Source organism: Amblyomma mixtum, chromosome 5, assembly GCF_055824585.1.
Source record: "Amblyomma mixtum isolate Tamu chromosome 5, ASM5582458v1, whole genome shotgun sequence".
Classification (NCBI taxonomy): Eukaryota; Metazoa; Arthropoda; class Arachnida; order Ixodida; family Ixodidae; genus Amblyomma; species Amblyomma mixtum.
The window spans coordinates 78,813,807-78,841,746 of record NC_143016.1 but is presented as its reverse complement, the minus strand read 5'-3'; the positions used below and the strand labels follow the sequence as shown (position 1 = coordinate 78,841,746).

General features: G+C 47.1%; 2 protein-coding genes across 3 annotated transcripts in view; both read left to right on the top strand.

The window, feature by feature from the left end:
• The window catches only part of LOC149342743 (nuclear cap-binding protein subunit 1-like), a 48,376-nt gene extending 32,232 nt beyond the window's left edge, over positions 1–16,144 (top strand). For both annotated transcript variants that reach the window (XM_089545216.1, XM_089545217.1), the window contains 6 exons: positions 985–1,078; positions 4,976–5,079; positions 11,633–11,735; positions 12,037–12,147; positions 13,885–13,998; positions 16,001–16,144. In XM_089545216.1, coding sequence (XP_089401342.1) covers positions 985–1,078; positions 4,976–5,079; positions 11,633–11,735; positions 12,037–12,147; positions 13,885–13,998; positions 16,001–16,114 — 640 coding nt within the window. In that variant the 3' untranslated portion in view covers positions 16,115–16,144. The remainder of the gene's footprint in view (positions 1–984; positions 1,079–4,975; positions 5,080–11,632; positions 11,736–12,036; positions 12,148–13,884; positions 13,999–16,000) is intronic.
• Positions 16,145–18,688: 2,544 nt separating this feature from the next.
• On the top strand, positions 18,689–25,683 carry RpS13 (ribosomal protein S13). Its single transcript, XM_089545215.1, has 3 exons — positions 18,689–18,796; positions 19,761–19,971; positions 25,380–25,683. Exons 2-3 carry the CDS (start codon positions 19,786–19,788, stop codon positions 25,647–25,649), a joined length of 456 nt encoding a protein of 151 aa, XP_089401341.1. The 5' UTR covers positions 18,689–18,796; positions 19,761–19,785; the 3' UTR covers positions 25,650–25,683.
• Positions 25,684–27,940: the final 2,257 nt, after the last annotated feature.

The window sequence follows — 27,940 nt, the reverse complement described above, 5'->3', positions numbered from 1 at the left end:
GTTCAGATTTTCTGGTTTTAGTTTTGTGTTGCTACCAACGTGTGTTCTTTCGACAAGAGTGTGTCAAGATGGGACATGCAACAGCGGTAGTACTTGAAAAAAGTTCGGCCTTCTTTGCACTGTGTGGTATTGTCAGGGGAGAAATGTCAAGTTTTTGGCTTGGTCACTTCAGCCTCGCCTGCATCACCCACCCTAGCAGGGGTGAGGCTGTGTGTTACATTATTCCTTATACCCCTGTCAGATGAGCAAGTTTAGTGTCATTTTCAACGAGTGACACTTGCCTGTAGTGTCATTCGCATCGTGTCACACGATGAACTTTAATGACACTCGCTGCTGAACGCACTCGGCAAGAAGTGAGTTTGGGGAACTCACTTCACTTTTCCCGAGGGGCGAAGTGTATAGCCTCGGTAGCAGCGTTTCGAAATTAGAATATACAACGTCGGCAATAAAAATGGCATTTTATTGAATGCAGCTAATTTTTTTTGCCCTCTTGTTCATGTAAACTTATTTGCGTTGCCATTAAATATATATACTGCACATATTCCGACATTCTTGTTTTCAGCTGAAATAATTTTTTAGGCAGCCGCAACGGTATGGCTATGGCGGCTAGCATGGCGACCGTAGCAACCATCTGCAACCGTTTCGGTGTGACGGTGCAACAGTCACAATATTGCACAAAGCTCCTTGATAATCATAAAAAAATGCTTGCAGTTTGCAATCTACTGTACATTAACTGTACATTAAAGCTTTGAAGCGCGAAAAGTAATATTTTTTGTGCCTTACTTGAAAAGCCATCGTCACCACCATCAATTCCGAATGACACTTTATTTTTCCGTATAGCAGCACGCCCCGAAAGTGTCACTCGTTCTGGAGAAGTGCACTTCGTTAAAGTGTCACTAAACTTGCCCGTGTGACAGGGGTATTATTGTGTACTGATGTGGAACTTTTTGTTCTCAAGTCAAAACTTCTTTTTCTGTTGCGTAGATTTCACTATGCATTCAAGACGCTAGCTTCAACAGAGGAGGCCCAGATATGTGTCCTGCGCAGTACTTATGACCTCTGGCACAACCATCAGCAGGTCGGTGCTCACCTTTTTTGCTCTTTGCAGCTGAACCTTTTGCTTTGCTCTGACGTGTGCATTAAAGGGAGACTGAAGCACTTTTTCTGAAAATCGGGCTGGCAGCGGCATCCTATAGTTTTTCATGCTGTATACTGGAATATTGCATCCAAATAAGGCAAAAACAAGCGCGAATTGCCTTTTTTAGCCGAAACATGCTGCCTGTGCCGCGGGGCACGCCGCGCGGCGCGCCGCCGCCCGTGATTGGTCAAGAGAGGTCGTGACGTCACTTTGAGGACTGGAGAAGCTGCCGATGCGGATCCGGCGCTGCGTTGAGGGCAGATCGCAGCTTTCCATGTCGTTGTAAAAGCGAATACGGCGACTTTTTTTTTTTTTACTGACCACCGAAGTAAAGGATACTACAGTTTGCTCATTCCACGTATCGCCTGAAACCAAAAAAGACACAAGCAAAAAATTCTATGCCTAGCACAAGCATACGCCAGCGTCAAAGACGCGATACAGACCATGCGTAAAAGGTGCCAGCACAACATCGGCTCGTATTCTCGGAAAGGAAGGGGTGCGAACAATACTCAAGTCAATTACCACCACCGGACGCCTCCTGGCTCGCCCGGAAGAGCGTCATCCTAAAGAAAAGGCCCAAAGCACTGTGTAAATCCTGTTCTCAGTGCCCGGCGTTGCAGGTTGGGGCAAGAAAGTATTTCAAGTGAACGATGAAGGAGCACAAAGTTGGTGTCAAAATTAGCGAAGCGCAGTGGCCAAGCACTGCGAGGCATGTGACCACAAGATTGTGACGCAATCATGGTGCGCTAGAAACCAAGCCAAATACGCGCACAAATACGCTTCACTCCTGGCGCGTTCAGCAGGGGTGGTATTCTGCCGGTGTCGCCTTTTGCGACATGTCGCATATGGGCGGGGCCTAAAAAAGTGCTTACAGATGCTCGAAGAAACGGAAAAAGCCGCCGGCACTTTCGTCTGCGGTGCATTCATTCACTCCGAGAAGCGACAATTTACCACTGCTGATTCGCTAGCAGCAGTAGTTTCGTATCTTTTATAGCAAGAATATTTGCCATCACATGACGTCTAATGTTCAAAAAAAGATTTGCAAATTTAATATAAACTCGCTTTACTTCATTTAAGTCTATAAAACACCGCGAAAAAGCTCCAAATCTATTTTTCTTTCGTTCCGGACGGTTGTGCTAGGTTCAGGCTGCGTTTCGGGCAGTTGCAGACGGTAGCAGTATAGCTGGAGGTGCCATTAGGCTTGCGCGCTCCAGAATCGAGAGCGTATCTAAAAAACTAGGCTGAATTGCAGCTTAAACTTTATCGTCGAAGCAAGGTAAGTCATAGCGAAAAGTAACAACACCAGTAGTTGCCGGTAAACATGCCGACCGGAATCGCAAGGACTGCTGAATTGGCTGAAGCGGGCGGCTCTCGCTTGAAAGGACGTCGCCATGTTTTCACGCCAAGGGCGCAAAAGCCGCAACTGCCGATTGCGTTCGTACGCTAACGGTAGCCCGTCGCCCGCGCGAATCGCTTCAGCGCATTCCGTTGTTCGACTAAGCGTAGTAAATTGGGGCGACGTCACGACGACGTAGCAGGAAGGCGGATCCGTGTTGTCACGCCGCCGTCACCGCGGCTCGAGCCAATCAGCGAAGTGCGACTGCGACATGTCGCAAAAGGCGACACCGGGAGAATACCACCCTAGATGCCAGAAAATATTAATCGCTGCCTCGGAAACGTTTGCCCTTCCTAGATTTGCAGTTTAGGTTCAGTGAAGTAGTTGCCAACTATATGTATGTTTAAAAGCCAAGCTAGCTGCAACTCGCCCGCTGCCACAACTTGATGAAGAAACCGAGTAAGGTTGCGGTGTTTTTTTGCAAAAACTTGGTTGGCATTCATTTCTCTCATAAATTTGCATCCGAAATCAACGTGGAACGCTTTCATATTTCATATTAATTGCTTAGCTAGGATTAAACGAGATGCCGCATATGAAGAGCTTTGATGCTTGCTTGCTTTGCTTTATTGTGCTTTGCTCTGCTTGCTTGCTTGCTTGCTTGCTTGCTTGCTTGCTTGGACACGTCGAACCGAGTATAAAATCACTAACCGAGCCTTGCTGAGCACGTCTCAGGTGGTCTGGCCGCACCTAAGCTGAGGAGAGCGACACATGCTTAAGCCTCTATAAGGTTTCTTCAGGGGCTAAGTGAGCATGTTTCTACTTTTAAAAGAGGCGCTTCTTCGGAATGGTGACACGCCTCTTATAAGCGAGGAAATCGATGGAACTGTGTCATGGTTCAGCCGTGCCTTTTCGACAGAAATCTCCAGAGATCACACTAGGACAAGCTCTGCCTGTAGCCGCTCTTACGACAGTGTTTCGAGCAGAGTAAGCTTGCTTTAGTCGGCTTGAATTCTTCGTCACAGCAGCGAGCGGTTGTGCTGCGAGCTTGTGGTATTGCGGAAAACACTGGAAGACGACACAGTAACGGCTGTAGTTGTTCGTGGACACGAACGCAGAGTAGTACCTGTTGAATCTGATTCTCAAGATCGGCTGACACGTTTTGTACGTCGCAACGCACGCAGCACGAGAAACAACGCGCGCTGAAAGCGCGCTCGGGTGCGCCGAAGCATCCCCGGCTCCTCAACATGACGTCACGCTGGCCGACATGGACGAGGTTTCCCTCTCCGCTGTTCCCCTCTCCTGCGCTCGCGCGGGGCGCGGGAAATTTGAACATCGCGTTTTTAATTGGTGATTGCGCCACTGTTTTAGCCAAAATCGAAAAAATAATTTCACAGACGTGATCAGCAATGATACTACTTCAAAACCCTAGAAGGTTAGCTGATTCGAAAACCGCCTCAGTATCCCTTTAAGAGCATTCTTTGCTGAGAATAACTTACTTGCTGGGACCTGATGGCTTCTAACTTAGGCATTTATGAATAACTGAAGCAGCTGATGAACCTGTATTAGCAGCGTGTTTGCTTATGTGTCCAGAAAGAATATGATGTCACAGTATGGGTTGCACTGTTGGCTTCAGTGTACCTCATGTTAATGACAAGCATGTGGTAGACCTCGATAGAGGTGTTAATGACATTTTTGTGGTAAGACATATTGCAGTGTAATTCTACTGGGCGCCATGCCCGTTCTTTGCTAATGTGAATCAGAAGACCAAGAAATTAAGGCCAATTAAGGGTCAAACTGCTCTGCACTTTTGCTATTAGTTGTGTTTTGCTCTCTGTGCTATCCCTGCACACTTTATGCATGCACGTTTCATCCAGACCAGATGTACAGTCGGGGACAAAAGTCTCCGGACCACGTGTTCCTCTAACGAAGCCGATAACTCTGCTATTAGTCGGCGGCTGGAGACCACACTTGTGGAGGTAAAAGTTAATTTTTTCCTCTTTCATCTCTACAAGTGCGGTCTCCAGCCGCTGTCTGATAGTAGAGCTATAAGCTTCGTTTGAGGAACACGTGGTCCGGAGACTTTTGTCCCCGACTGTACTGGGGAGCTCCTCTATAATTTGAACACAATTGTGCAGTGCTGTGGGCTGATGAAATTTTGCACTTTGGTTCACTGGCATCCCTTTTAAGTATATTGTGACAGACGTCTTTTCCGTATGCTATGTGTATTCACCAACTAGGTTAGCCGTGATAGTTAAGCGTGGTTGATCTCTTTTGTAGATGCTGGTTGGTAGTTCAAGGGTGGAAGCCTATGTAGCCCACAGTTTTGAAACAAGCAAATACTTGTAGCGAAGGGTGATAAAGTAAAAAAGAACAATGAAAGCATCTGCTGACTTGTGGCTTTGGTTGGATCAACATAATGAGTTGGTGTGACTTTTATGGTTTTTAAAGCTTTTTCAAGAAAAGAAGTGCTGCTTTTGAGTGCCACTTTTTTGTGCTGCCAGATGATGATTGGGCTTGTGGACAAGTACTTGAAGACGCAAATCGTCGAGTGTTCTGCAGTGGCAAACTGGATCTTCTCCAAAGACCTGGCACCTGAGTTCATGAGGTCAGGTGGCTCTTTGTTCTTCCCACAGTTTGTTGCATAATTTTAGATGACGTAGTGTTGCTGCGCACATGATAGCTGTGCTTCCAAGAAGCCGGAATGCTGGACGCGCACACGGTTACTGAGACCAAATGATCTGGCCAGTGCACTGGGCATGTGGTGTACAACTTGCAGGTGTCCAGTCACCACTTAAAGTCAACAGCTGCGCAGTGACGCACTCGCAGTTAAGAGCAGCAGTTGAAGGTCCCACAGACAGATCTTACACCCCATTAATAGTAGTATATATGTTAGCACCGCAAGTAGATCAACTCCCCCCCCCAATTTCCGATTCGCAATTTTTGGAAGAAATATTACTTCAGTGAGTTTGCAAAGCTTCAGTACACTTTTTTTTTTCCTTTTCGTGTAATGGCCTTATGCGTTAGAAACGTACATGATTTTGAAAATGCTTATTGTGCCATTCTACTTTTTTTTTTGCGCAGTAGAAGTATCCAAAATATTCTAAGAAATCTACTGTTTGCTTCAAATTCACTTCGAACCAGAAAACCACTATTCGCACACCCTTAGTGAATATTGCCGCGTCTACAACAATAGCCACTCGGCGGCTGTTCGGCACGCAGCTCGTGCGCCACACGGTTCGCTGCTGAAGAAGACGAAGCTCGACGTTCCATCCTGGCCGTCTCGGTGTGCGCTGGCATCATCTCGGTGTTGGCGTTCCTCTGCCGTCTGGACGCGGCGCTACCTGTACCAACTGCTACGTGACACTGGTGGAGGTTGCGGGCTCGACGTCCCATGTCCAACACCTCTTCAGACAGCCGCTCATCGAGTCCCGACCAGCTACCCCTTGTCTGCACGCCCGTTCACCGCAGCAGCCGCCGCCTCCTGGGACTGGTCCCAGAGTTTGGTCTTCTCCCAAAAGAGGCACGCACTCATCGACCTGGTGAGCATACCACCATGGCGCAGGCTAGCGCTTCACACTTGACGCTCCAGCAACCCCGCGTGCCAGCCAGCTTCCATGGCGTCACCTTCGAAGACGTTGAAGACTGGCTTGACCAGTTTGAGCGGGTTGCCGATTTCAACCAATGGAGCCCTGCGCAGAAGCTGCGGAACGTGTATTTCGCCCTCGAAGACGGAGCCAAGATTTGGTTCGAGAACAGGGAGGCCGATCTCCAAAGCTGGGATACCTTTCGCCAGCAGGTCCGGGACACCTTTGCTAGCACGGACCGCCGGGATCGTGCGCGGCGCCTCCTGGACGCCCGCGTCCAAAAGCCTAATGAGAGCGTTGCCATGTTCGCCGAGTACGTGACCCGTCTTTGTCGGCGCGCTGACCCAGATATGGCGGAATCCACGAAGCTCCGCCACCTGATGCAAGGTGTGAAGGACCAACTCTTCGCTGGTTTGGTCCGCAATCCCCCGCAGACGGTAGCCGACTTCATCAAAGAGGCGACCGCCATTGAGCGGGCCTTGCATCAGCGCTGCCGCCGAAATGACTCCTTGTGCGGTGAGCCAAGCGCCAGTGCGGCTTCTTTGAGCGTGTCCAGCGACAATGCGTCGCTGCGTGAGCTCATACGCGCGGTGGTCCGTGAAGAGCTGCAGAACCTGACCCTTGCCTCTTCTGATCCGACGGCTGCGGCTCTTACCGAGGTTGTGCGCGGCGAGATTCGCCAAGCATTTTCACCGCCTCCTCCAGTCATGCCGGAGCCACGCCCCATGAGCTACGCCGCGGCTCTCCGTTCCGAGTTGCCACCTGTGCAACGCTTGCCGTACCACCCGCCGCCGCCAACCGCTCCGTCACCGTCATTCTACCAGCGGCCTCAGCGAGGACCTGCCATGCGTCCACCGGCCCGGAAGGCGGCTGTTTGGCGCACTTCTGATCAGCAGCCGCTCTGTTACCATTGCGGGGAAGCCGGCCACCTGTATCGCCGTTGCCCCTACCGTGAAATCGGCCTCCGGGGTTTCCCACGTGACGCTCCCTGTCCCCGTTTCGGTGAGCGACCCCACGAAATAGAGGAGTACCTTGCTGCCCATGACACCACCTCTACCTGCCGACCCCGATCTCCGTCTCCCGCACGCATCACGTCGCCCAGCCGCCAGGCTTTCCCAGATGGACGGCGGGGCCGGTCTCCAAGCCCGCGCCGGGGAAACTGAAAGCGGCGACCTCAGGGGGGAAGGTTGCTGACAGCGGATATAACGAAGACCCCCGAACGCCGCCGGAGCGCGATGCCGAGATCCCGATGCCGCCGCAGCCCGATTCTGTGAACCCGAGTTTCCCTGACACCGATGCAGTTAGCGCCGACCTCCGCATTCACGTTGACGGGCACCCAGTGACTGCTTTAGTTGATACAGGCGCGGACTTTTCGATAATAAGCAAGCACCTCGCGGATCGCCTCAGCAAGGTAAAGACAGCATGGGATGGACCTCAAATTCGTACTGCTGGCGGTCACCTCATGACGCCTGTCGGAAGATGCACTGCTCGAGTCACCATTGCCAATTCTGCTTTTGTTTGCACTTTTGTTGTTCTGCCGCACTGCTGCAAAGACCTGATCCTCGGAATGGACTTCTTGCGTGAGCATGGTGCCATCATAAACCTTCCTGATCGTCTGGTAACATTTTCGACCCCTGGAACGATTTCAGCCGACACCGAACCACGCAGAGTGGCCCTGCGCATAATCGACGCCGATGTGACCGTGCCTCCGCGATCCTGTGCCCTCGTTACTGTCATTTGTGACGACCGGTGCAGTGCTGACGGCGTAGCAGAACAGAACACTGCGCTTGTGCTCTCTCATGGGGTCTGCATCGCGAGGGGTATCGTCACGCTACGGAACGGCCTGGCAGATGTCCTTCTAACGAATTTCGGGACCGAACGGCAACACATCGCCAAGGGCACTGCGGTCGCATACTTCGAGGGAATCGCTGAAATTAACGACTGCCTTGCCCTCCAGAGCGAAACGTGCAATTCTTGCACACCTCAGCTGATCCTCGACGTGAACCCAGACTTACCCCCAGCCGATAGGGAGAGCCTAGTCGGCCTACTGCATCAGTTCCAAGACTGTTTCTCGTCTACGTCGGCAGTCAGACGCCTCTCGCTAAGCACCGCATCATTACGGACTACAGTACCCGACCAATTCGACAAAACCCATACCGTGTCTCACTGAGGGAGCGTGAAGCCATAGCTGAACAAGTCAAAGAGATGCTGCAGGATGGTGTTATTCAGCCGTCGAGGAGCCCGTGGGCTTCGCCTGTGGTTTTGGTTAAGAAGAAGGATGGTAGTCTGCGATTTTGCGTTGACTACCGGAAGCTTAACCAGGTTACCAAGAAAGACGTCTACCCGTTACCACGCATTGACGACTCTCTTGACCGGCTGCGGCACGCGCGCTACTTTTCTTCGCTGGACTTAAAAAGTGGTTACTGGCAGATCGAAGTTGACGAGCGGGATCGCGAGAAGACAGCGTTCGTGACGCCGGATGGCCTTTATGAGTTCAAGGTCCTTCCTTTCGGTTTGTGTTCAGCTCCGGCAACATTTCAGAGAATGATGGACGCTGTTTTGTCGGGCCTGAAATGGCAGACATGCTTGGTATACCTGGACGACGTTGTTGTATTTTCGCCAACGTTCGAAGAACACCTCCAGCGCCTCTTGACCGTGCTACAGGCTATAAGATCTGCCGGCCTGACGTTGAAGCCCGAGAAATGCCACTTTGGTTATGAGGAGCTCCTTTTCCTGGGCCATGTCGTCAGCCATCGTGGAGTCCGGCCGGATCCTGCTAAAACAGCTGCCGTCGCCAACTTTCCCACTCCTTCGGACAAGAAAACGGTCCGGCGTTTTTTGGGCCTTTGCGCGTATTACCGGCGGTTCATTGCCAACTTTTCCCGACTTGCTGCACCGTTGACGCATCTTACAAGAGAGGACGTCCCATTCGCGTGGACAGAACAGCAGCAGCAGGCATTTGATGAATTACGGCGACGCTTGCAATCCACGCCTGTCCTTGGTCATTTCGATTCTCGTGCGGAGACTCTCGTCCACACAGATGCCAGCAACGTGGGTCTCGGTGCTGTACTCGTCCAGTGGCAGGACGGCGCTGAGCGTGTAATAGCATACGCCAGCCGCACTCTGTCTCGTGCTGAATTTAATTATTCCACGACCGAAAAAGAATGCCTTGCCGTGGTATGGGCTGTGACAAAATTTCGACCTTACCTGTACGGCCGGCATTTTCAAGTTGTAACCGACCACCACTGTCTCTGCTGGTTGACGAACTTACGGGATCCCTCTGGCCGCCTTGCGCGTTGGAGCTTACGCCTTCAGGAGTTTGACATGTCCATCGTGTATAAATCAGGGCGCCAGCACAACGGTGCCGACTGCTTGTCCAGATATCCAGTCGAAGCTGCGCTCGACGACGACGAACCGGACTTTCCTCTCATCGCAGCCGTAGACACAGCGACTATTTCCAGTCAGCAACGTGAAGACCCGGCGTTGAAACCTCTCATCGACTTCCTGGAAGCACGTACCGAGGAGGTTCCCCAGCCCTTCGCAAGAACCCAGTCCTCCTTTTGTCTGCGCAACAACGTGCTGTACAAAGCCAACTTTTCTCCAACCGGAAGCGACTACCTCCTCGTCGTTCCAGCGAATCTCCGTGAAGAAATCTTGCAGGCGTGTCACGACGAGCCCACCGCAGGTCACCTCGGCTACGCCCGCACTCTGGCTCGGATCAAAAAGAGCTATTACTGGCCTAAGCTTGCAGCGACTGTACGACACTATGTGCGCACGTGCCGTAATTGTCAACGAAGAAAAACACCCCCTGTCAAGCCAGCTGGACTTTTGCATCCCGTTCAAGTGCCCAGACTCCCGTTTGAGCAAGTTGGCATGGACCTTCTCGGCCCTTTTCCAACATCATCTTCGGGAAACCGGTGGATTATCGTTGCCACCGATTACCTTACGCGCTACGCTGAAACCAAGGCCCTCCAGCGCGGCACAGCAGCCGAGGCTGCGAAATTTTTCGTGGAATGCATCGTCCTCCGCCATGGCGCTCCAGAACTAATTATCACAGATAGAGGCACCGCTTTCACTGCCAAACTCTTGGAATCCCTCATGCGGCTGAGTGGCACTACTCACAGGAAAACAACCGCCTACCATCCCCAGACGAATGGCCTGACCGAGCGCCTCAACAAAACTCTCGTCGACATGCTGTCCATGTATGTTGACGTTGAGCATCGATCTTGGGACGATATCCTGCCATATATTACTTTCGCGTACAACACGGCTCAACAGGAAACAACGCGGAAGACGCCCTTCTGTCTGTTGTACGGCCGCGAAGTGTCGACAATGTTGGAAGCAATGCTGCCCCTTGATGGCCGCGACCCCGACGTTGGCGCCCAGGAGTTCACGCTTCGCGCAGAAGAAGCTCGACAACTTGCAAGAGTGCGCATCATGAACCAACAAGACCGTGACGCCCGACGTTACAACCGCCGCCACAGACTGATGACGTTCGCCCCGGACGACAAAGTGTGGGTATGGACCCCCATTCGACGCCGTGGTCTTTCCGAAAAACTGCTCAAGCAGTATTTCGGCCCCTACCGAGTTCTCCGTCAGCTAAGTGACGTAACCTATGAAGTTCTCCCGGATGGGGCTTCCCAGACTACTCGCCGTCAGCAGAGACCAGAGATTGTTCATGTAGTGCGGATGAAGCCCTATTTTTTCGCGAGACATTCAGTGACTAAGTGCTGTGTGTTACTGTGTTTTTTTTTATTTCTTTCTCTCTATTTTCTTGTTAAAGCATCGGGCCGATGCTCTTTCCGAGAGGGAGGGTAATGCCGCGTCTACAACAATAGCCACTCGGCGGCTGTTCGGCACGCAGCTCGTGCGCCACACGGTTCGCTGCTGAAGAAGACGAAGCTCGACGTTCCATCCTGGCCGTCTCGGTGTGCGCTGGCATCATCTCGGTGTTGGCGTTCCTCTGCCGTCTGGACGCGGCGCTACCTGTACCAACTGCTACGTGACAATATGCTATTGCTGATTTGACTCCTGGCAATATTGCTTGTAGAATGTACATTTTCCATGCTGCTTTACGTGCATGCTAGAGCGGACGGATTAATGGTTAAGAGGTGCAAGTCTCTGTTGTCAGTTTTCCCCATTCTTTTATAGTAGTTAATCCTTTTGTGGCAAATTTCGGTATATTAGTAGCAGTGAAATACACTTGTGGGCAGTCCATTCATGTCAGTGTGAGATAATTTACTGCACCCTTCTATGGGGTTCAGCTTCACTTAGTGCAGGTGAGCTAGTTGCTTCAGATGCGAGCATTGTGCAAACCTGTCACTTCTCCTAGCTATGTGCTTTGTACAGTCGTCAATGCATTCAGTTTACAGTTCATTTGCTGCAAGAAGCTTTGCAGCTGACTTGTAACATTGCAACTCTCTTGTAATGAGGCTGGCTCATCGTCGCCATCCAAGTTTACTGTTAAACAGCAGCCTCTTTCAGCAATAGTAATCACTTATCTCAGTGATAGAAGTATGTGTATGCTTAGCGTTTTTACATGCTACATTTTTATTTCTTTGTCTCTTCTTTCAGGCCCTACGTATGGGAAATCCTCCACCTCACGATTCGTAAGATGATCAAGCATGTCAGGAAATTGGAGTATGAACTGGAGGATGCCAAGAGCAAGCTCAGCAAGGTTGGTGTTCCAACATTAATTCGTGCTACTTCATTAGCTCAAGCTGACATGACATTCGTACCTTATTTGTTTCACCTAGAACTTCTCTGTGTGTAGATAGACTACGATTGCATTTATCCATTACAAGGTGGTGCTGTTCTTTTCTCTTTTTGCTTGCACATTACCATTTGATGAGTTTACAGAGTGCTGACATATATTGCCACGCCACTGGCTGTTTGCTCCTGTCTGCCTTGCTTTGTAGTTAAAGCTAGTAAATCGAGCAAACTGGTGATGTGTGTGTGTGTGTGTGTGTTATGCACAGGGTGACTCAGGTGACAAGGATCAGCCCACAGACGAGATGGTGGAGAGGATGGAAGAGAAGCTGGAAGCAACCCAAAGTGACCTAAAGAACCTGTTTCTCATCATATTCCAGGTGCGATGTGGGCAGGTGCCCTTTTAATCAGAAACATCTGATTGAACTTTTTTCACCCATTACTACCACCTTGCTATTACATTGACATTCAGAAAGCTGATCAGATAGGATTGGTATCGTTGCTGTCCTTGGGGTGTTTGGCCATGTCACAATGTGAAATGAAAAACCTTTCCTACTATAGTTTGTAGTTACTATTGCAAAAGCAGTGGTTCTTAAGGGGGGACACTGGTCTTTGAGACCAAAAAATCGATTTTCAAAAAATGAGATTTGTGGAATCTACAGCTATTATTTTCCAACTGTAACAATTTTTTCCTTCAAGAAATCAACATTTTTACCATAATATTCGATTTAGATCATTGTGTGGGCTGAATTTATGCAGGAGCAGATAATTTAATGGCATGAAAATTTCGGATATCTGGCTGTCTTAATATGTCGATATCTCAACATCTAGGACAGACAGAGATGTCATATTGCTTGCTATGGGAAGCTGAAGGCACAGTGTGTGCAATAATCGAAGCAGATTTGTTCAATCGCACTTTAAAAATCTACAATTTCGCAAAGTTTATCGATGCATTACTTTCGAACCTTGAACACTGATATTCCAAGTGCTGTAAAATTACTAATGAGGGTAAAATGAAAAAATAATAATAATAATAATAATAATAATTCTTTATTGCGCCAAATATTTAAAAAAATGTACAGAAATCCGGCCTGCCAAAGCCTCATAGGGCTTGAGCGGCAGAGCCCGACAGGCAGCGGAACCGCGCAGACATACACACAGGCAAAAAAAAAAACACATTCAAAATAACGGACATCAAATTAGTATGACGGTGAGAACAAAATAGACACAAGACTCATGTTACATGAAGGAAAAAAAAATCCTCATCAGATTAAATCGCAAGGAAGAAAAACCAAAGTGGCATAACAATACCTCAGATCAGTGCAATAAATACAGCAATAAATGGTTTTGATTATTGCACTCTTTACTCACCATACTATGTAGCCATGGATTAAAAATGATTTTTTATTGAGCAGTTCTTTTTGCACCGAGGTACTAATGAACGACTAATTAAAATTAATTATCTTGGGAGCCGACTAATTTATGAGAAAGGTAATTTCATTGCTGAAATCAGTATAAAAAACTGAGCAAGGTGGTACAGTTTCATTAGGATTGGACTAAAAATAAGGAAAACAGGTCTAAGACCAGTATCCCCCTTAGACAGAGTTCTGTCCCTCATAGCCTGGGTCGCTTTTGGACGCTAAACCCCAATAAACCAAACCTAAACAGAGTTCTGCAGAACCGTTGGGCTCCTTGAAGCACTTTTTTGGTTCCCCAAGCACCTAAATCCCTGCATGCCCGGTATGCATGCATGCTGGCAGTATGCTCTCCTGGCCTTCAGGTCCACTGTTGCTTTACCCACTTAATTTTGTGACTAAGCATACTGTTTTGCTCATCACAGGCTGTTTTACTATAGAGCCAGGCGTAATTTTTTAATTTGGCCACATTTTCTCATGGGCCGTACATTTGCATGCTCGTTTGCACGCATGTTAGGTAGGAAGGGTCAAAAGCCGAAACATGCGAGATTCCTGTGAAAGCTGTTGGGGTTCCCCGAGGCTAAAGTGATGTAGGACCCCTGCACTCTGGAGTTATTACTTTAGCATGTCCGCTTTGATAGCTAGTGGCACAAGTATCGTAATCAAGTCTGCATCATTGCTTGCCCCCCTCTTTCTCTCCAGAGATTCATCATGACACTGACCGAGCACATTGGCCAGTGTGAAGTTGAAGGCACCAACTTCCAGACGTACTGGTTTCGCTGGACGCTGGGTCGCCTGCAGGAAGTATTCTTCCAGGTGAGGTTGCTCATGCAGGCAGTCAGTAGAGTGGAGTGTGGAATTTTTTGGTAATTTGAACTTCTGATTTCAGTGGATGAATGTTTTGAGTGAATGCTTATGCTTTGTTAACTCAGTGTCCAGGTTATTATGTATTAAAGATTGCATGGTTTTCACTCACCTGGCAAAAGTAAAATTTCAGTGGTGTGAATTTCTCACATTGTTGCAAAATGTCTGCATCATCCAGAATTTGTGTGATCAAAAACATGGCAAGGTTTGAATTCTTCAAAGGTAATGGAAATTTACTTCTGAGTATTAGACAATTATTACAATGTCTGTTACTCATGTCTATTGCTTATATCACTTAAGTCTATTACCGTAAGTCTGTTACTCCCTGAGCCTCCCTTTATGCTCAATTGAAGCCGCTCAATTTTGTTGAGCACACTCATGCGACGTCATTCACACTGCCTGAGGATGTCACTTCATGGAACATGAAAGGCATGCAAGTTTAATTGCCAACTTTGCCATTATTGCTTTAAGATTTGTTCTTTCTCTTCATTGATAATGCTGCCACTTGGTTTGACTCTACAGGGATGCTGCATCCTTACGGTATTAAAACAGAACCGAAATTTAATGCTGTATCTTGAGTGTGACAAAAGTTGTTGACTACAGAATAAGCCAGTGAGAGCGTCAGATTAGGAAAACTAGTAAGAAACTTGGGAGATTAGGAAGACTTAAAAATTCTTTAATTTGCTAACTTTTTTGCATAAATGACCCCAGAAAAGCCTCTCGTACAGAATAAAGGGATGACAGTGTTGTTTTTTGCCAGTGTTTCTAAATATCCCACAACTCAAAAGCAACTTTGCTTTTTGAACTCACTGCTTTATAAATTTTTTTTTTGTCATAAAGGCCTAGCGATTTCAGAAAGAATCTTGAAAGTAAATTTTGCCTGCACAGTTTGAAAACAAGAGTTCCTAAATCTGCAGTTATGCCCAAAACTGTGAACTGAGTAAAATGACTTTAAAGGGTGAGCACCTGTGCTTTTGTTTGACGCGCTTTTTTTTTTTTTTAAAACCCATGCTGTATACGTAAGGCCCCCTCCTTCGATGTGATGCGGTTCAGTAGCAAGCACTTGCCACTTTTATGGCTTATTTTTCTGTTCTTGAACTGTGGGCGATTTTGTGCTCAAAAACCCGCAGAGATACGCTGAACACTAGTAAATATAGGCAGCTAAGGCAGCCATAAAACAGAGGCCTTATGAACAGTAAAGGCTAGAAATTCACCTTCAAGTGTCACGTGATGTGGTTCCGCTAATCACTGAGTTAGCTTCACTTTGCCTACCAGTTACGGCTAGCAAGGCCAGGTTTATGTAGTTTATGCTCAAGTTTTTATTGCTTTTCTCCTTCAGTTTTGCAAAACACCTGAAAAAGTCCACAAAGGGCAAAAATGAACTGTTATGTGCCTGTTTGCCAATGTGCAGAGTGTTAGAAACGTTTTTATGCACTGCCGGCGACACCTTACGCGGCACCCTTCAGCAGAGAAGACTAAATTTTCTAAATTTCTACTGTGCAGATCATGACCAAACTTGAAAGATTTGTCCCTAATTTATAACCTTGCTGATGAAAATCCAGAAGTTTTTTTTTTCTTTATTTTAAGCACATTTTTCGCCCTGCATACCCCTTCAACCACTGCACCACTGCACGAGTAGTGGTATGAGGACTGCCCACTATCTGTGATTCTATGAAAGAGGAGTGCTTTCATGGGAGGGATCTCTATTGCTATTGCATTGTCATGCAATCCAGTGTCATGCAATAGATTAAGCGTCATGCAAGTTTTTTGTTTTTTTTTTCCTTTTTCCGCTTTCAGATGTTGTTTTAGCACTTGTATGAGTGGATTTATTCAAGTTCCTGTTCATTATCAATTCTAATTGGCGTCTTGAAGTCTACGGCTTGTGTGCTAACTAGCGTTCTGTGCCGTCTGTTCTTGTTTACTGAAGTTGGTTGTGTGTCTCCTTTTCTTGCAGCACCATGAACATGTCTTCAAATATGTAACCACACTGGAATCACTCTTGTTCACCAGCGACATTGACCCCCACGTGCTGGAGGTTTTCCAACAATTTGCTGCATTGCGTGCCTGAGGGAATCATTAAAGAACCATCTTCACTGCTGCTCATTGTCCTGTTTTATAATGACCTGTGCTATATATTGTACAGGTGTGCCAATTGCTGTTATGTTGTTAGTGGCTATTTATTATTAAAATAAAAACAACAATGGGAGGAACAGATGGTGCTAGCTGTGGCATGTACCATCGAAACCTGAAGCACCTGAGCTGCGGCTAGCGGGAATAAAAGGACAAGCAGAGGGAAAGAAAGCGGGGAGGGATAGTAAGAAAGGATCAGGGTAGGGCAGCAATATACACTGTGTACCAATACAGGATGTGGAAATACAACCAATTACTGTATTTACTCTCATAATTTGCACACTCTTTTTCTTTAAATTAAGGCTTCAAAAAGGGGGTCACAAATTACGCAGAGATTTCGCGAACGTGTCCTTATAAAATCTGCAAAGGTCATAACACATAATACATGCCATATATTGCCACCTGTACGTCGACCCCTCAGCTCTTGCCACTAGCTTGGCAAAAAATCTATACAATTGCAAAGGCACCAGTCGGATAAATGGAGACAAAATTGCAAACTCCAAACCAGCCCTTAGGAAGCCAAATGCGATAGCTTTTGGCTTTTCGCTGGCACTTAGCCCTCCTTCGGAACTCGACAAGCACCATTTCGGTATGCACGCATCCTTGGATCTTCGAGCATTTTTGCATGAAAGTGTAAGGAGCTCAGTTCTGCTGAAAACCTGGCATAGCCCGTTATCCCGTGTCAGTCCGAAAAAATCCCATAAGTTTCAAATAAAGCTAACAAATTAAACAAATGAACCCAAACTTGGTGAGGAAGTTCCTCTAATAGAGTATTTCAAAATATAGAAGTAATTCGTTACAAGAAATTACCCGACAATGGGGTTTGAACCCAGGCCCTCTGCGTGCCAGGTGGCCACTCGACGCAGGAAGGGTGAAGCGTGTTGGAGGGGCACCTAGTGGATGTGTTGTGGTGTGTATGGCTTAGTAACGTGTTTTGTATGTGTACTAATGTGCACAGTAATAAAAAAGAATAAATATACTAATTAAGCATCAGAAATTGTGCGGAATGAAAAGGCACTGTTATGGTGCTTCATTGCACTGAAACAAGTGGTGTGTCTATATGTATGAGTATGTCGTGCAGCATAACCTAGATAGTGATTGGTGTTTGGTGATTGATAATTGTGATTGGTAATCGGTAAGTCTGACAGTAATCGATGACCGTGATATCTAATGGTGGTTGGTAATTAATGATTGGGGATCGATGATTGTAGTCTATAATTGGAATTGGTACTTGGTAATCAAATGCTCTTTATGATTGTGAAGTCAATATAACCGCGTATCCTTTAGGGTAACGGAGTGGATTCCAAGAGAAGGCAAGCGTAGGGCGGCAGAAAGATGAGATTAAGAAGTTTGCAGTTGGCCACAGCTTGCAAAGGACAGGGTTAATTGGAGAGGCATGGGAGTGTCCTTTGCCCTGCGGTTTGGTTTAGGTTTGATTTATGGGGTTTAACGTCCTAAAGCGACTCTGGCTATGAGAGACGCCATAGTGAAGGGCTGGGGAAATTTCGATCACTTGGGGTTCTTTAACGTGCACTGACACCGCGCAGTACACGGGCCTCTAGAATTTCGCCTCCATCGAAATTCAACCGTCGCGGCCAGGATCGAACCCGCGTCTTTTGGGTCATGCAGTGGGCGCCATAGAGTCAGGCTGATGATGATGATGACTGGTAATTGAGACGTGATTTCGGTAACGGCTATCGCGTCTACTCTTAAGGCGAAGCAAAGCGTCCTTCCATTTTTTTCTTTTTTGAGAAGCGTTCCTTCGCCACTCCTCTACCCCCACAGCCACGTCATGCACGCAGCGGCAGCATCTTCCCAAGCCTGCCTTGCGTGAATGCTAGTGGTTTGGCGCAGCAGGGAGCGTAAAATACGCGATAAACCCGGGTAATAAATTAGGAATGCGCAAATTACGCGAGTAACTGCGGCAATGAAAGATACCTCTTACATCTTTCGTTTTCTCCACACTACTCATTCCCACCTTCCTCCGTACCTTACGGCACGGTTTAGGTGTCCACTGAGGCATAGAGTTTCTTAAGAAACTCTATGCACTGAGGTGTGAGGTCGTAGCGATAGAAGGAGGTAGCGATAGAAGAAGGTAAGAAAGAGGTGCTTTAGTGGAGGGCTCCGCAATAATTTCGACCACCTGGGTATCTTCAGCGTACACTGATATCGCACAGTGCACGGTCCCCTTTTGCGTTTTACCTCCATCGAAACGCGAAGCTAAACGCGAAAGGTGGCTGTGTGCTATGCAGTGCCATAACGTTAATTTTATATGAAACTAATTAATGATAATGTCACGCGAAGTGCTCACAGTTCATTTTTTTTTTGTGGCTTTATTGACTTGTTCGCCCACTCTGCTGAACTTAGTGTCCGCAGTATTTTGTAAACAAATAAATAAATATATTTTTAATCAAGTTTGGTAATGTTTTAGAGCGTAAGACAAAAAAGAATACCCGTAAGCTCGGCACCGTGCTCGGCACTTTGGTTGGACCATAGAGTTTCTATGGGTTGGACGGCTTAGGTCTAAACTTGGTCAACTTGGCACTGTCCAGTTTGCTCGTCTGGCAACTTCCTTTTTCACCGACTCTCGCGAGTGCGGCCACGCGTGTTTTAGGAGCCTGTAAGTGTGCCTCTTGCATGTTATGAACCTCATCGAAAGCATAAAATAATATTGGTGGTTTGCTTTTAGTGTTTCCTGCGCGCATTAAAACCAAAGGCATTGTGTATTAAATGTTGTTAGTTGTTTTACGGACGTGTTGTTGGGTAGGCTTAAGCAGCATTGGGCTCTCGGCCTGGTAGTGATGTCCGGAGCTAATACGGCCACATGTGGTCGGGTGCTGGACTAGTTTTTTCGAGTCTGAAGCTAGTATGTGGTTATTGAAAAGGGAGACATCGAATAACTGTGAATACCTGGCGTGGAATGGCTCTAACAGCGTCTTACCTTGCTTGAGCTGCAGAGTCGGTGTTTTGAGCTAGCCCTAATGCTCACGCCGGCCGCACTTGCGCTGCAATGCCGGTTTCTTACCATAACCGCGTTTGTGACAAGCCTCCGTTCGATTAGCTCCTCAGCTAAACTAAACCTTTCGATAATGTTATCTGAAAGGGAACATCCAGCTCATTTTAGCAGCTGCAAATGTTGAAGGGCCCGTCGGCGCCGACTAGCACGATTTTTGCGTGTTGCACATGTCGGCAGCCCGCCACCTTTGAAAGTAAAGCTGGAAAGCTGTCCTGAACAGCCTAACTTTGCATTTTTGCTTTCGATCAGTCTGCAAGGTTGCTGAGTTAGTTTGTGATCCCGCCCGGTCGTGTGTGAGCAGTTTCTTGATGACCATGTCGCTTGAATCTCGTTATTCTTGAAACATTGTAAACCCTGCAGACATTTTTCCTTTCCATGTGGCACGGTTTTTACGATTGCGAGGAATGATTAAAGCTTGCGTTGAACCCAGATGTGGATACTCAACAGATGTTTGCTTTCTTGACTTGCAATTGGTTTTGCTCGTAGGCTTTCATGTTTTAGTCTTCGATTTGGTGCTGGATTTCGCTTTAGCGCTCGTTTGACATGTGTGTTCTGATTGGTTTTGCAGGGTTGCGTAGCACAAGGTATCCAGGATGGGGCGTATGCACTGCAGTGGCAAGGGTATTTCCCAGTCAGCGCTGCCATACCGGCGGAGCGTGCCCACATGGCTCAAGCTGACCCCTGACGACGTCAAGGAGCACATCTACAAGCTCGCCAAGAAGGGCCTCACACCTTCCCAGATCGGCGTCATCCTTAGGGATTCCCACGGAGTGGCACAGGTGTGCACAGCTTATATTCAAGACATTTGCTTCCTGTATGGTTCGCGAGTGTTCCGGGCCGGTGTTTTAATTTACTCCATGTTTGGTGGTGGTGGCAGTAGGTAGCAGCCGTGTTGCTAAAGTGTGATCCAACAACCAACAGGAGCCATAGTCAGACAGGTTGCGAGGGCTACTGCTTATTGTATGTGCATGGTCCATTGGCTTATTCCTATGTATGACAAGAAGGGTGTGCTCAGCAGATTCCATCCCCATTCCACTTTTGCACACTTTTTTGCTGAAGGTCTGCACAGTGTATGCACATAATTCCCCTCTGCTTCTCTTGAGCAGACATCGTTATCCAGAACAAACATAAGTGCACATGTGTGAAGGAAAAAAAAGGTCTCCGCGATAGACCCACTTGAATACTTTTAAAAGGAGCTTAATTTGTTGGTTGTCACATTCATATTGCCATTCTCACTGCCTCGTGTGCCACTTGAAGTTAACCTTCGGATTGCGCTAGATTTGAGTCCATTCCCTGTCATTGTGGGTTTCTCTCTTTCTTGTTGCTTCTGCATCCAGAAGTTGTGCTTTCCCCCCAAACTTCATGCGTTCACAATTTTATCTCCTTGTGGGCCAAGTGCATTTCATTACCATCTAACATTCACTACTGCCACTACACTTAGTTCTTGATCTCTGGGTCCCGCATTTGCAGCACGTTGCAAGCTTCACTCTCTTGCCATATCCTCATGACTAGTTTCAGGGCAGCAGGGCCCAAGGGCGCGAACCCCTTGCTTTTTCAATTCTGGCTGATAAGTACTGACCTGCAGCGGCAATGAAAAGGGGGAGAGAGTATGTGACTGGCAGGGTGCTTGCAGCTGATACGCTCCTTGTCGCATTATTTTCCTTTCAGTTTCTGTTTGGGCACCTAGGTTTCCTTTTTTTGCATATTGTGTGCTGTGGGGTACTTGAGTTTGTGGTTCTAGTATAAAAACATATTTTCATCCCGACCTCAGTATTGGGCTTGTGGTTCCAAGCACTAGAAAGCTGCTGCATATGTACAGGGTCGTCAGCACTTACTGTAAAGGTGTGAGCCCGTGGCTATGCTCTGTGGAGTGCCAGTACGTTCGACACAGCCACGAATCGAAGAAATGTGTAGCAGGTGAGGATGGACCTGGAGGTGGTGCTTTGTGAGGGCTGCCACTTCCTCTTCAATGCGTGGCTGTGATGGTCGCATTGGCATTCTGAAGAGGGTGGCCACATGCTCTCATTTCACGCATTTTCACGCTTGGCAGATGACTTAGTATGTCTTGCCTTCTGTGAAACCTGCTCCCAAATGCTCTTGGCCTGTCTTTTCACCAGTCCACAACTCTGGCACATTGTCCAGGGTGGTTCATTATTGGATTTTTCGTAACTTGGCAGGCAACAAAGCAGTGTCATGCACTTTCCAGCATGTGAAGAGTAGCGACTGCTTCAGGTTGTGTGGCATCTATTGCGGGGCATGTCTCTACACAGGTCAGCATTGCAGGCAACTTGTTTCACAGCTTAGTTTTATTCTGCTGTTTCCTTCTTGCTGACGACTGGGTACTTTTCTCTCTTGACTGCACTGCAGTCAAAGGCTGAGGTCTGTCGATATCAGTTGACAAGTTTAGTTTGTCACGCACCCCACTGTTCACTTTCCAATCCCCGCTCATTTTTTTTTCTTTGATTTTCTCGGTTGTTTTGGAAGCACTAGGCTAATGCAGCTGGCACCGGTATGTCACTTCAAAAACTTATTATTTTGGATCCATGGTTTCTCAATAGATAGTTTCCATGTGACGTCAGGGCGCCATCTTTGGGTACTGTGGCTAGCTTCCACAGTGTATGCGGGAACCGGTTTGCGATGGGCGGGTTAACAAAAGGCCGAGGCTTTCGCTGTGCTTTCTGGACCAAGAGATGGCAGGAGCTATGACATAGTGAAAACTGTGTATACTATGTCTTGATGCACTCTCCTTCTTGGGGAGGGGGGTGCCTTTCATAGGAAGAATAAGGTTTCATTTTTACATTTAGCGTTGCTGTATTTAGCTTTTTGCACAGTTTTGCTGTTGCTCTCAGTGCATTACATTGTAGCAGAACTTTGGCATTTTGTACAGCTCCTACACAAGTCTTTCGTGGTTTTGTTGCTCTTGTGCTGAAGTCATGCAAAGTAAACCTGAAAGCAACAGTTTTGTTTGTTTATGGGGTGTAATGTCCCAAAGTGACTCTGGCTATGAGAGACGCCGCAGTGGAGGGCTCTGGATAATTTTGACTACCTGGGGTCCTTAATGTGCACTGACATTGAACAATACATGAGCCTCTGTCAAAATGCGACTTCTGCGGCCGAATTTGAACCCGCGTCTTTTGGGTCAGCAGCTAGCAGCTAGACACCATAATCACTGAGCCACTGCAGTAACAGTAAAAAGCAGCACCTGATACGAGTAATAACCTGGAAGGCTTTGAGAAACAACTACAGCCTGTGCAACATAATGGTTTTGATCTTGTGGGTAGCTTTTTGACTGAAATCTTTCCGGAAAGCACATGAAAACGTAGCTGTTGTGCGGGCCCCATATAAATGTGAAAAGGGGGGGGGGGGGGGGGTGATGAGCTAAGTTTCATGGGGGGCCCCCTTGCCCCCCCCCCTTGGAGGAGTGCTTGGAGCAGTGCAAGAGTGTGTTGCAGTTAAACACGCAGCGTAATCGGCTGCGGCGATAAGCATAGTGCCCTTGTGCAGTGGCTAGCGAAGCTGACCTATTCGCTCCACCACGGGATCCAAACCCAATCGCGGCAATGTTTATTTTACTTCTGCATGGGCTGTTGCTATTCTAGGTTTTGCCACGTTCAAGCCTCAGGTGTGAAGCTTCACATAGACTCGGATGAGCCGATTGGACCTCGTGAACTAGTGCTTTCGCACTAAAATGAATGCACATTCCACTGTCGCTGGCTGTTTTTACAAGTAAACTGTATTGATACCAAGGCTGTTTTTTGTGCAGAGCTTTTTTTCTTTCAAATAGTGGTTACAAATTTTTTGTCTTGACGCGAGTTTAATAGCCCTGTCGCATGGCCAGTTTCAGTCGAGAGCCTTCGAGGTTTGTAATCACTATCGAACTCGAAGGAATTGTGTCGCTGCTAGACGGCAAATCTCAGTGCCCATTGAAATGGTTCTCATGTTTTATGCCAAGATTGTGTGGCGCCGCAATCGCTACTTTTGATATTGCACAATTAACAAAAATATTTTTATGAATCTGAACATTATGTCAAAATGCACTTTTTTATATTCATAGGATGTTTTGATTTCATATCAAAGGCCATTTGCATTGTCTTGAAAGAGACTGCCTTTAGTATGATTTGCTTTCGCAGTTTGTAAAACGTTGGCTACACTGATGCCACTGGTGTTTCTGTCTTCTGCGATGGAGAGTATAAAATTAATGCGCTTTAAACCAGACCGATACATTTTTAAAATTATTGGACTAACTATTAATTTAATGCTTGCATTAAAATTTAGGAATATAATGTTTGTTCATGCTTTTGTACCTTGCACGAAAGTGCGCGTTGATGCCGCTCGAAGCAACGCTAGCAACATTGGGCAATGCTCGAAGGTACTCAAAATCTCGATAGAGTCCTTCGCTGCTCCGTTGACTCGATGGCTGTTGAAACCGCCTGTGTAGCAGCACTTAGTGAATGGCCTTTGAGTCGATAGACTGTTGGTTCGAGGACCTTCGAAATGCCAGTGTGACAGGGGTATTAATCCAGTAGTGAGGAAGAAAAAAGTGCTATTTTGAGGAATTCAGTTCTCTCACCAATAAATGCATTCTTTTGATGCCATCTGTATAGCCACAAGAGCCAAACAGCTGATTTTTACTAAGAGCAAATGGTATGGTGCATTCTGTCAACTGCCCAGTTCACTTTTCTGATGCTGTGTGTCTCCGAATAGTACCGTATTTACCCAATTCCAACGCGCACCTTTTTTCGGGGAAAATACGTCTCAAAATCGCATGCGCGTTGGATTCGAGTGCAAACCGAAACTGCCCCATAGCTGCCCATCGTCATCGCCATTATACGATGTGGGAGCTCACTAACTGCTGGTACTGCTAGTAAACATGGGAGCACGTTTGCTCGTCGTTTTCTGCGTCGCAGGAGCCGTTTTCAACCGGTGTGGCGCTTGTCATTGGTCGCGTGCTCAACGACCACGTAGACGGCGACGGTATCCCGTGCACTGCCACGGGCGGACGCCTCATCACTGCCGTTGCACGATCGAGATACGCGGCTCGAAGAATATGTTGATGAAACAACGGTTGTCGGAAACGCATCATTTCGGCGGTAAAGTTCCAAAAACAATGAGACTCCTTTCTGTTTTGCGGCCGATTCTGACACAGATTACATCATCCGCAGGCGGGGCACGCCGCGCCGCTGACGAGGTCGTGCATCATGCAGATCTCACAGATAACAGCGTTTCCGCGCTCGTTTTTACGCTTGTTTTCGCCGCCGAAGATCTTTATCTTTCGCTGAGATGCACTGACGAAGTCATGGATGCTCCGCAAAAAGCTTGAAGGATCCAAATGGTGCATCGCCGTTGCCGCAGTTACGCCTAGCAGCAGACGAACCTCCCATAGCCGGAGCTCTCCGCTTGAGCTTGGGTCGTCTTCCTTTATACTGATGCTTTGTCAGGAACTTGCGTGAACGAAGATCTCGTTTCTCAGTCACATCCATAGCGGAAAAAGGAGAAAAACCAGGGCAGAAGCGTTGGTTCACGTCTCGGTGGCGGCAGAACGAAGAGCGTCTGCGCCCGACCGTGCGGTGGAATGCTCGTAGCCAATGGAAGGGCTCCAATCGTACCACGTGATTTGAAGGGCCAGTCGCGACACTAGACTCGGGCGCGACGATCTTTTTTTTCGTATTTTTATCAAGAATGCGCCGCTGCCGAAGTGGCTTCTCGCAGAAGATGAGTAGGCCTACTTCCCCGCGAATATTCAAGAGCGGGCAACGCCGTGGAGCGAAATGCCGCGTTCCCGAAATTCTGTCAAATTTGCACTTTCGCGAGCCACCGCGAGTGTTTTAATTGCATTTTTTACTAACTTCCCATTGATTATCGGCTTTGATTTTTTTGCACATAAAAGAGGCTTGGGGGAATACAAAACGCAACAAAATACACAATCGACTTATCGAAAAAAATCGCGGTTTTTCCACCCGCATCTCTCCTTAAAATATAAAAACGGTTGCAAATTCATTCATGGAAGTCACATGCACGTTAGAAGCGGGGCTAGTATTTTTTTTTTTTCATTACCAATATCGGGCGCGCGTTAGAATCGGGGCTTGAAATTTTTTTTTTGGTGCCGTAAATTGGGTGCGCATTGGAATCGGGGGCGCGTTGGAATTGGGTAAATACGGTAGTTACAATGATACGATTTCCTTTGCAGGTGCGCTGGGTGACAGGCAACAAGATCCTGCGCATCCTCAAGGGCAAGGGCCTGGCCCCCGACCTTCCCGAGGACCTGTACTCGCTGATCAAGAAGGCAGTGGCCATCCGCAAGCACCTTGAGCGCAACCGCAAGGACCGGGACTCCAAGTTCCGTCTCATCTTGGTGGAGAGCCGTATCCACAGACTGGTGCGCTACTACAAGGCCAAGCGCATCCTGGCCCCCACCTGGAGGTACGAGTCCTCCACGGCCTCTGCCCTCGTTGCCTGAGCGGCCATTAAAGCTCCTCTTCTTCCATATGCCAGCTTGCCTTTGTGTGTCTTTACTGGAGCTCATCCACCCACGTTGAGGGGGGGGCTCTCATGTATGCATACTAGTACTAAATAGCAGTTAGGCTGTCATTAGCTACTTGCAATTGCTGGTTTGCATGACAAGTTACAAAGGCAGGCACCTGATTGGTATATGCATGTTACTTCTTCGTTTCCTGTGGTTATTCCAGCTACATATATGTCTTAGCCTTGGAAAAGTGGACTTCATGGATACTCTTACAGCAAAAGCAGTTGCTGGTTGCGAAAAATATGAAAAATTTATAGAACACTTTTTGTCGCAGATGCATTTCCGTAGAAACATTTTCAGGCCTTCTCTGCACTGTCGTTTCACACATGGGCAACGTTGCCAAAGGTAGTGCGCCTGTTTGCTCAGGCTAAGCCTGCACCCAAAGAGTAGTTCGTCGTACAACCAAAGTAAACAAGCATATTTCATTGCGACAACCCTTGGGTGCCGTGACCGGCACCTCCTGGACTTCGTTTAAGTTTTGCCACATTTTCATCCCGCGACTGATCGAGACCTCGCGAAGCAAGAATTGCATGTGGCAGTATATGTGACTGGTAGGGCGGATCTCTTTTACTCAATCCGCGCTCGAAGTAGTTCCAGCTCTTTGAAAATTATGGCCAGAGGGCCCGAACACTCAGTGCCTCACAGCTTCAGCTGTGGTTTTCAGTGTTGCCACATCATTTTTTACCGCTGTCGGATTTCGTTCAAACACTCACCAGAGTTTGAAGAGGAACGAATGATACGTGGCGGAGTGATATGGTTTTGCAGACCCACTACTTCCGCAGTGATACCTGCTGTGTTTGAAGAGAGTTTAGAAAGAGTTCAGTATTAAAAGCAGAGTAGTGCTCCAAGGTTGATGGAATAAATGGGCATACATACAGCTATTATTTTCCTGCGCTCTGAAGATTCCTTGTTCAATTTTTTTTTTTGCATTCTTTGTTACTTGAAAATGTAGACAGAGTAGCAGGCCTGCGTGGCGGTTCAAAATTTTGACGTGATTATTTTCACCCTTTAATTCAATGAATTAATGATGCCTGTTGGCTTCTGCCATTGCCTTTGTATGAATAAAGGAAATACAGCTTGCACTAGGAAGAATATTGATATCTTTTTGGCTGCACAAGGCTTTCAAGGAAGCTGCCAGTAAACAAGTAAACTGCAGTTAGTACTCTACCAGCAATCAGAAATGGGCTTTGTTAACACAATACAGGAGTTTTCAATGTACAAGATATGCAAAGTGGACTTATAGCAGATTTGAGTTTGTGACATATGCCAGTTAACTGGTTATAAAAAGACATAAGAGCATTGGCTACAAGGTTACTTAAATGGAAATAACTTTTATTAAGTTGCCTAGCCCTTGAGCTCTGTTGTGGGGTGCTGAAGGTTTTGTGGAAAACCTTTTAAACCATAGCAGTGCACTTAACTGGACCATGACAGTTGAATTATGGCACCAAACTTACTGACGGGCATCGTCTCATCCATGCTGAGGCGAATTATTCGCTTTATCATGATTTTTATTGATTTCTCCGCATTCTCGAGCAAGCATATTCCTTCTGCAAAAAGTCTTGTGGCAAGTGCTCCTTCTACTTTCAGTTAAGCATAATAAGTACTGTTTATCTGCAATGCTGAACTTAAGGGTACATTGGGTTTGTGTGTGTATAGTTATCTCGCAGTACAAGCTAGGTTTTGGCAAGATTGCTCGTGGCATAACTGAAATGTTGCTCAATTACAATGCATGCGGCTTTTAACTTAAATTTGGTTGATGGGCTGGCAAACCTATTTAATTACACCAAACAAAACCCTGCCATCAGGGGCATTATTGCTCTATGCCGGTGATAGTAAAATGCCGTATACAGCCTACTGACCCTATACATACTTCCCCTGTTAGGAAAGAATGTCACTCATTCACCCTTTTTTATTTTCTGATGACAGTTGTACGACTTTGAGCTATCCCGTTCTACCTCACTAATCTTTTTGTATGAAGGGCCTAGCAATTTTCAGTATGACAGCAAGAAAAAAAAAAGAAAACTAAAAGGGAAAATGAAAAAAAATTTAGTTTTTGAGTTGCCTTCTTTGACTGCTTGTGGTTATTTGTTTTAATATCTTGCATTAGCATTTAGTTTTTCATAATTTTGTTCACTTTGCACTTGTTACTTTATTTTTGCCTAGAACTCTTCTTTCCCCTCTCCCCTTTCTGGCTAATGGCACATGGGTGACAAAAGTTTGTCAGC

Bases quoted from the DNA above. Each gene is read 5' to 3' on its own strand.
- RpS13 (XM_089545215.1), top strand. From the start codon at position 19,786: ATGGGGCGTATGCACTGCAGTGGCAAGGGTATTTCCCAGTCAGCGCTG. The intron at 19,972-25,379 runs GTGTGCACAGCT...TTTCCTTTGCAG, and splicing joins ATTCCCACGGAGTGGCACAG to GTGCGCTGGGTGACAGGCAA.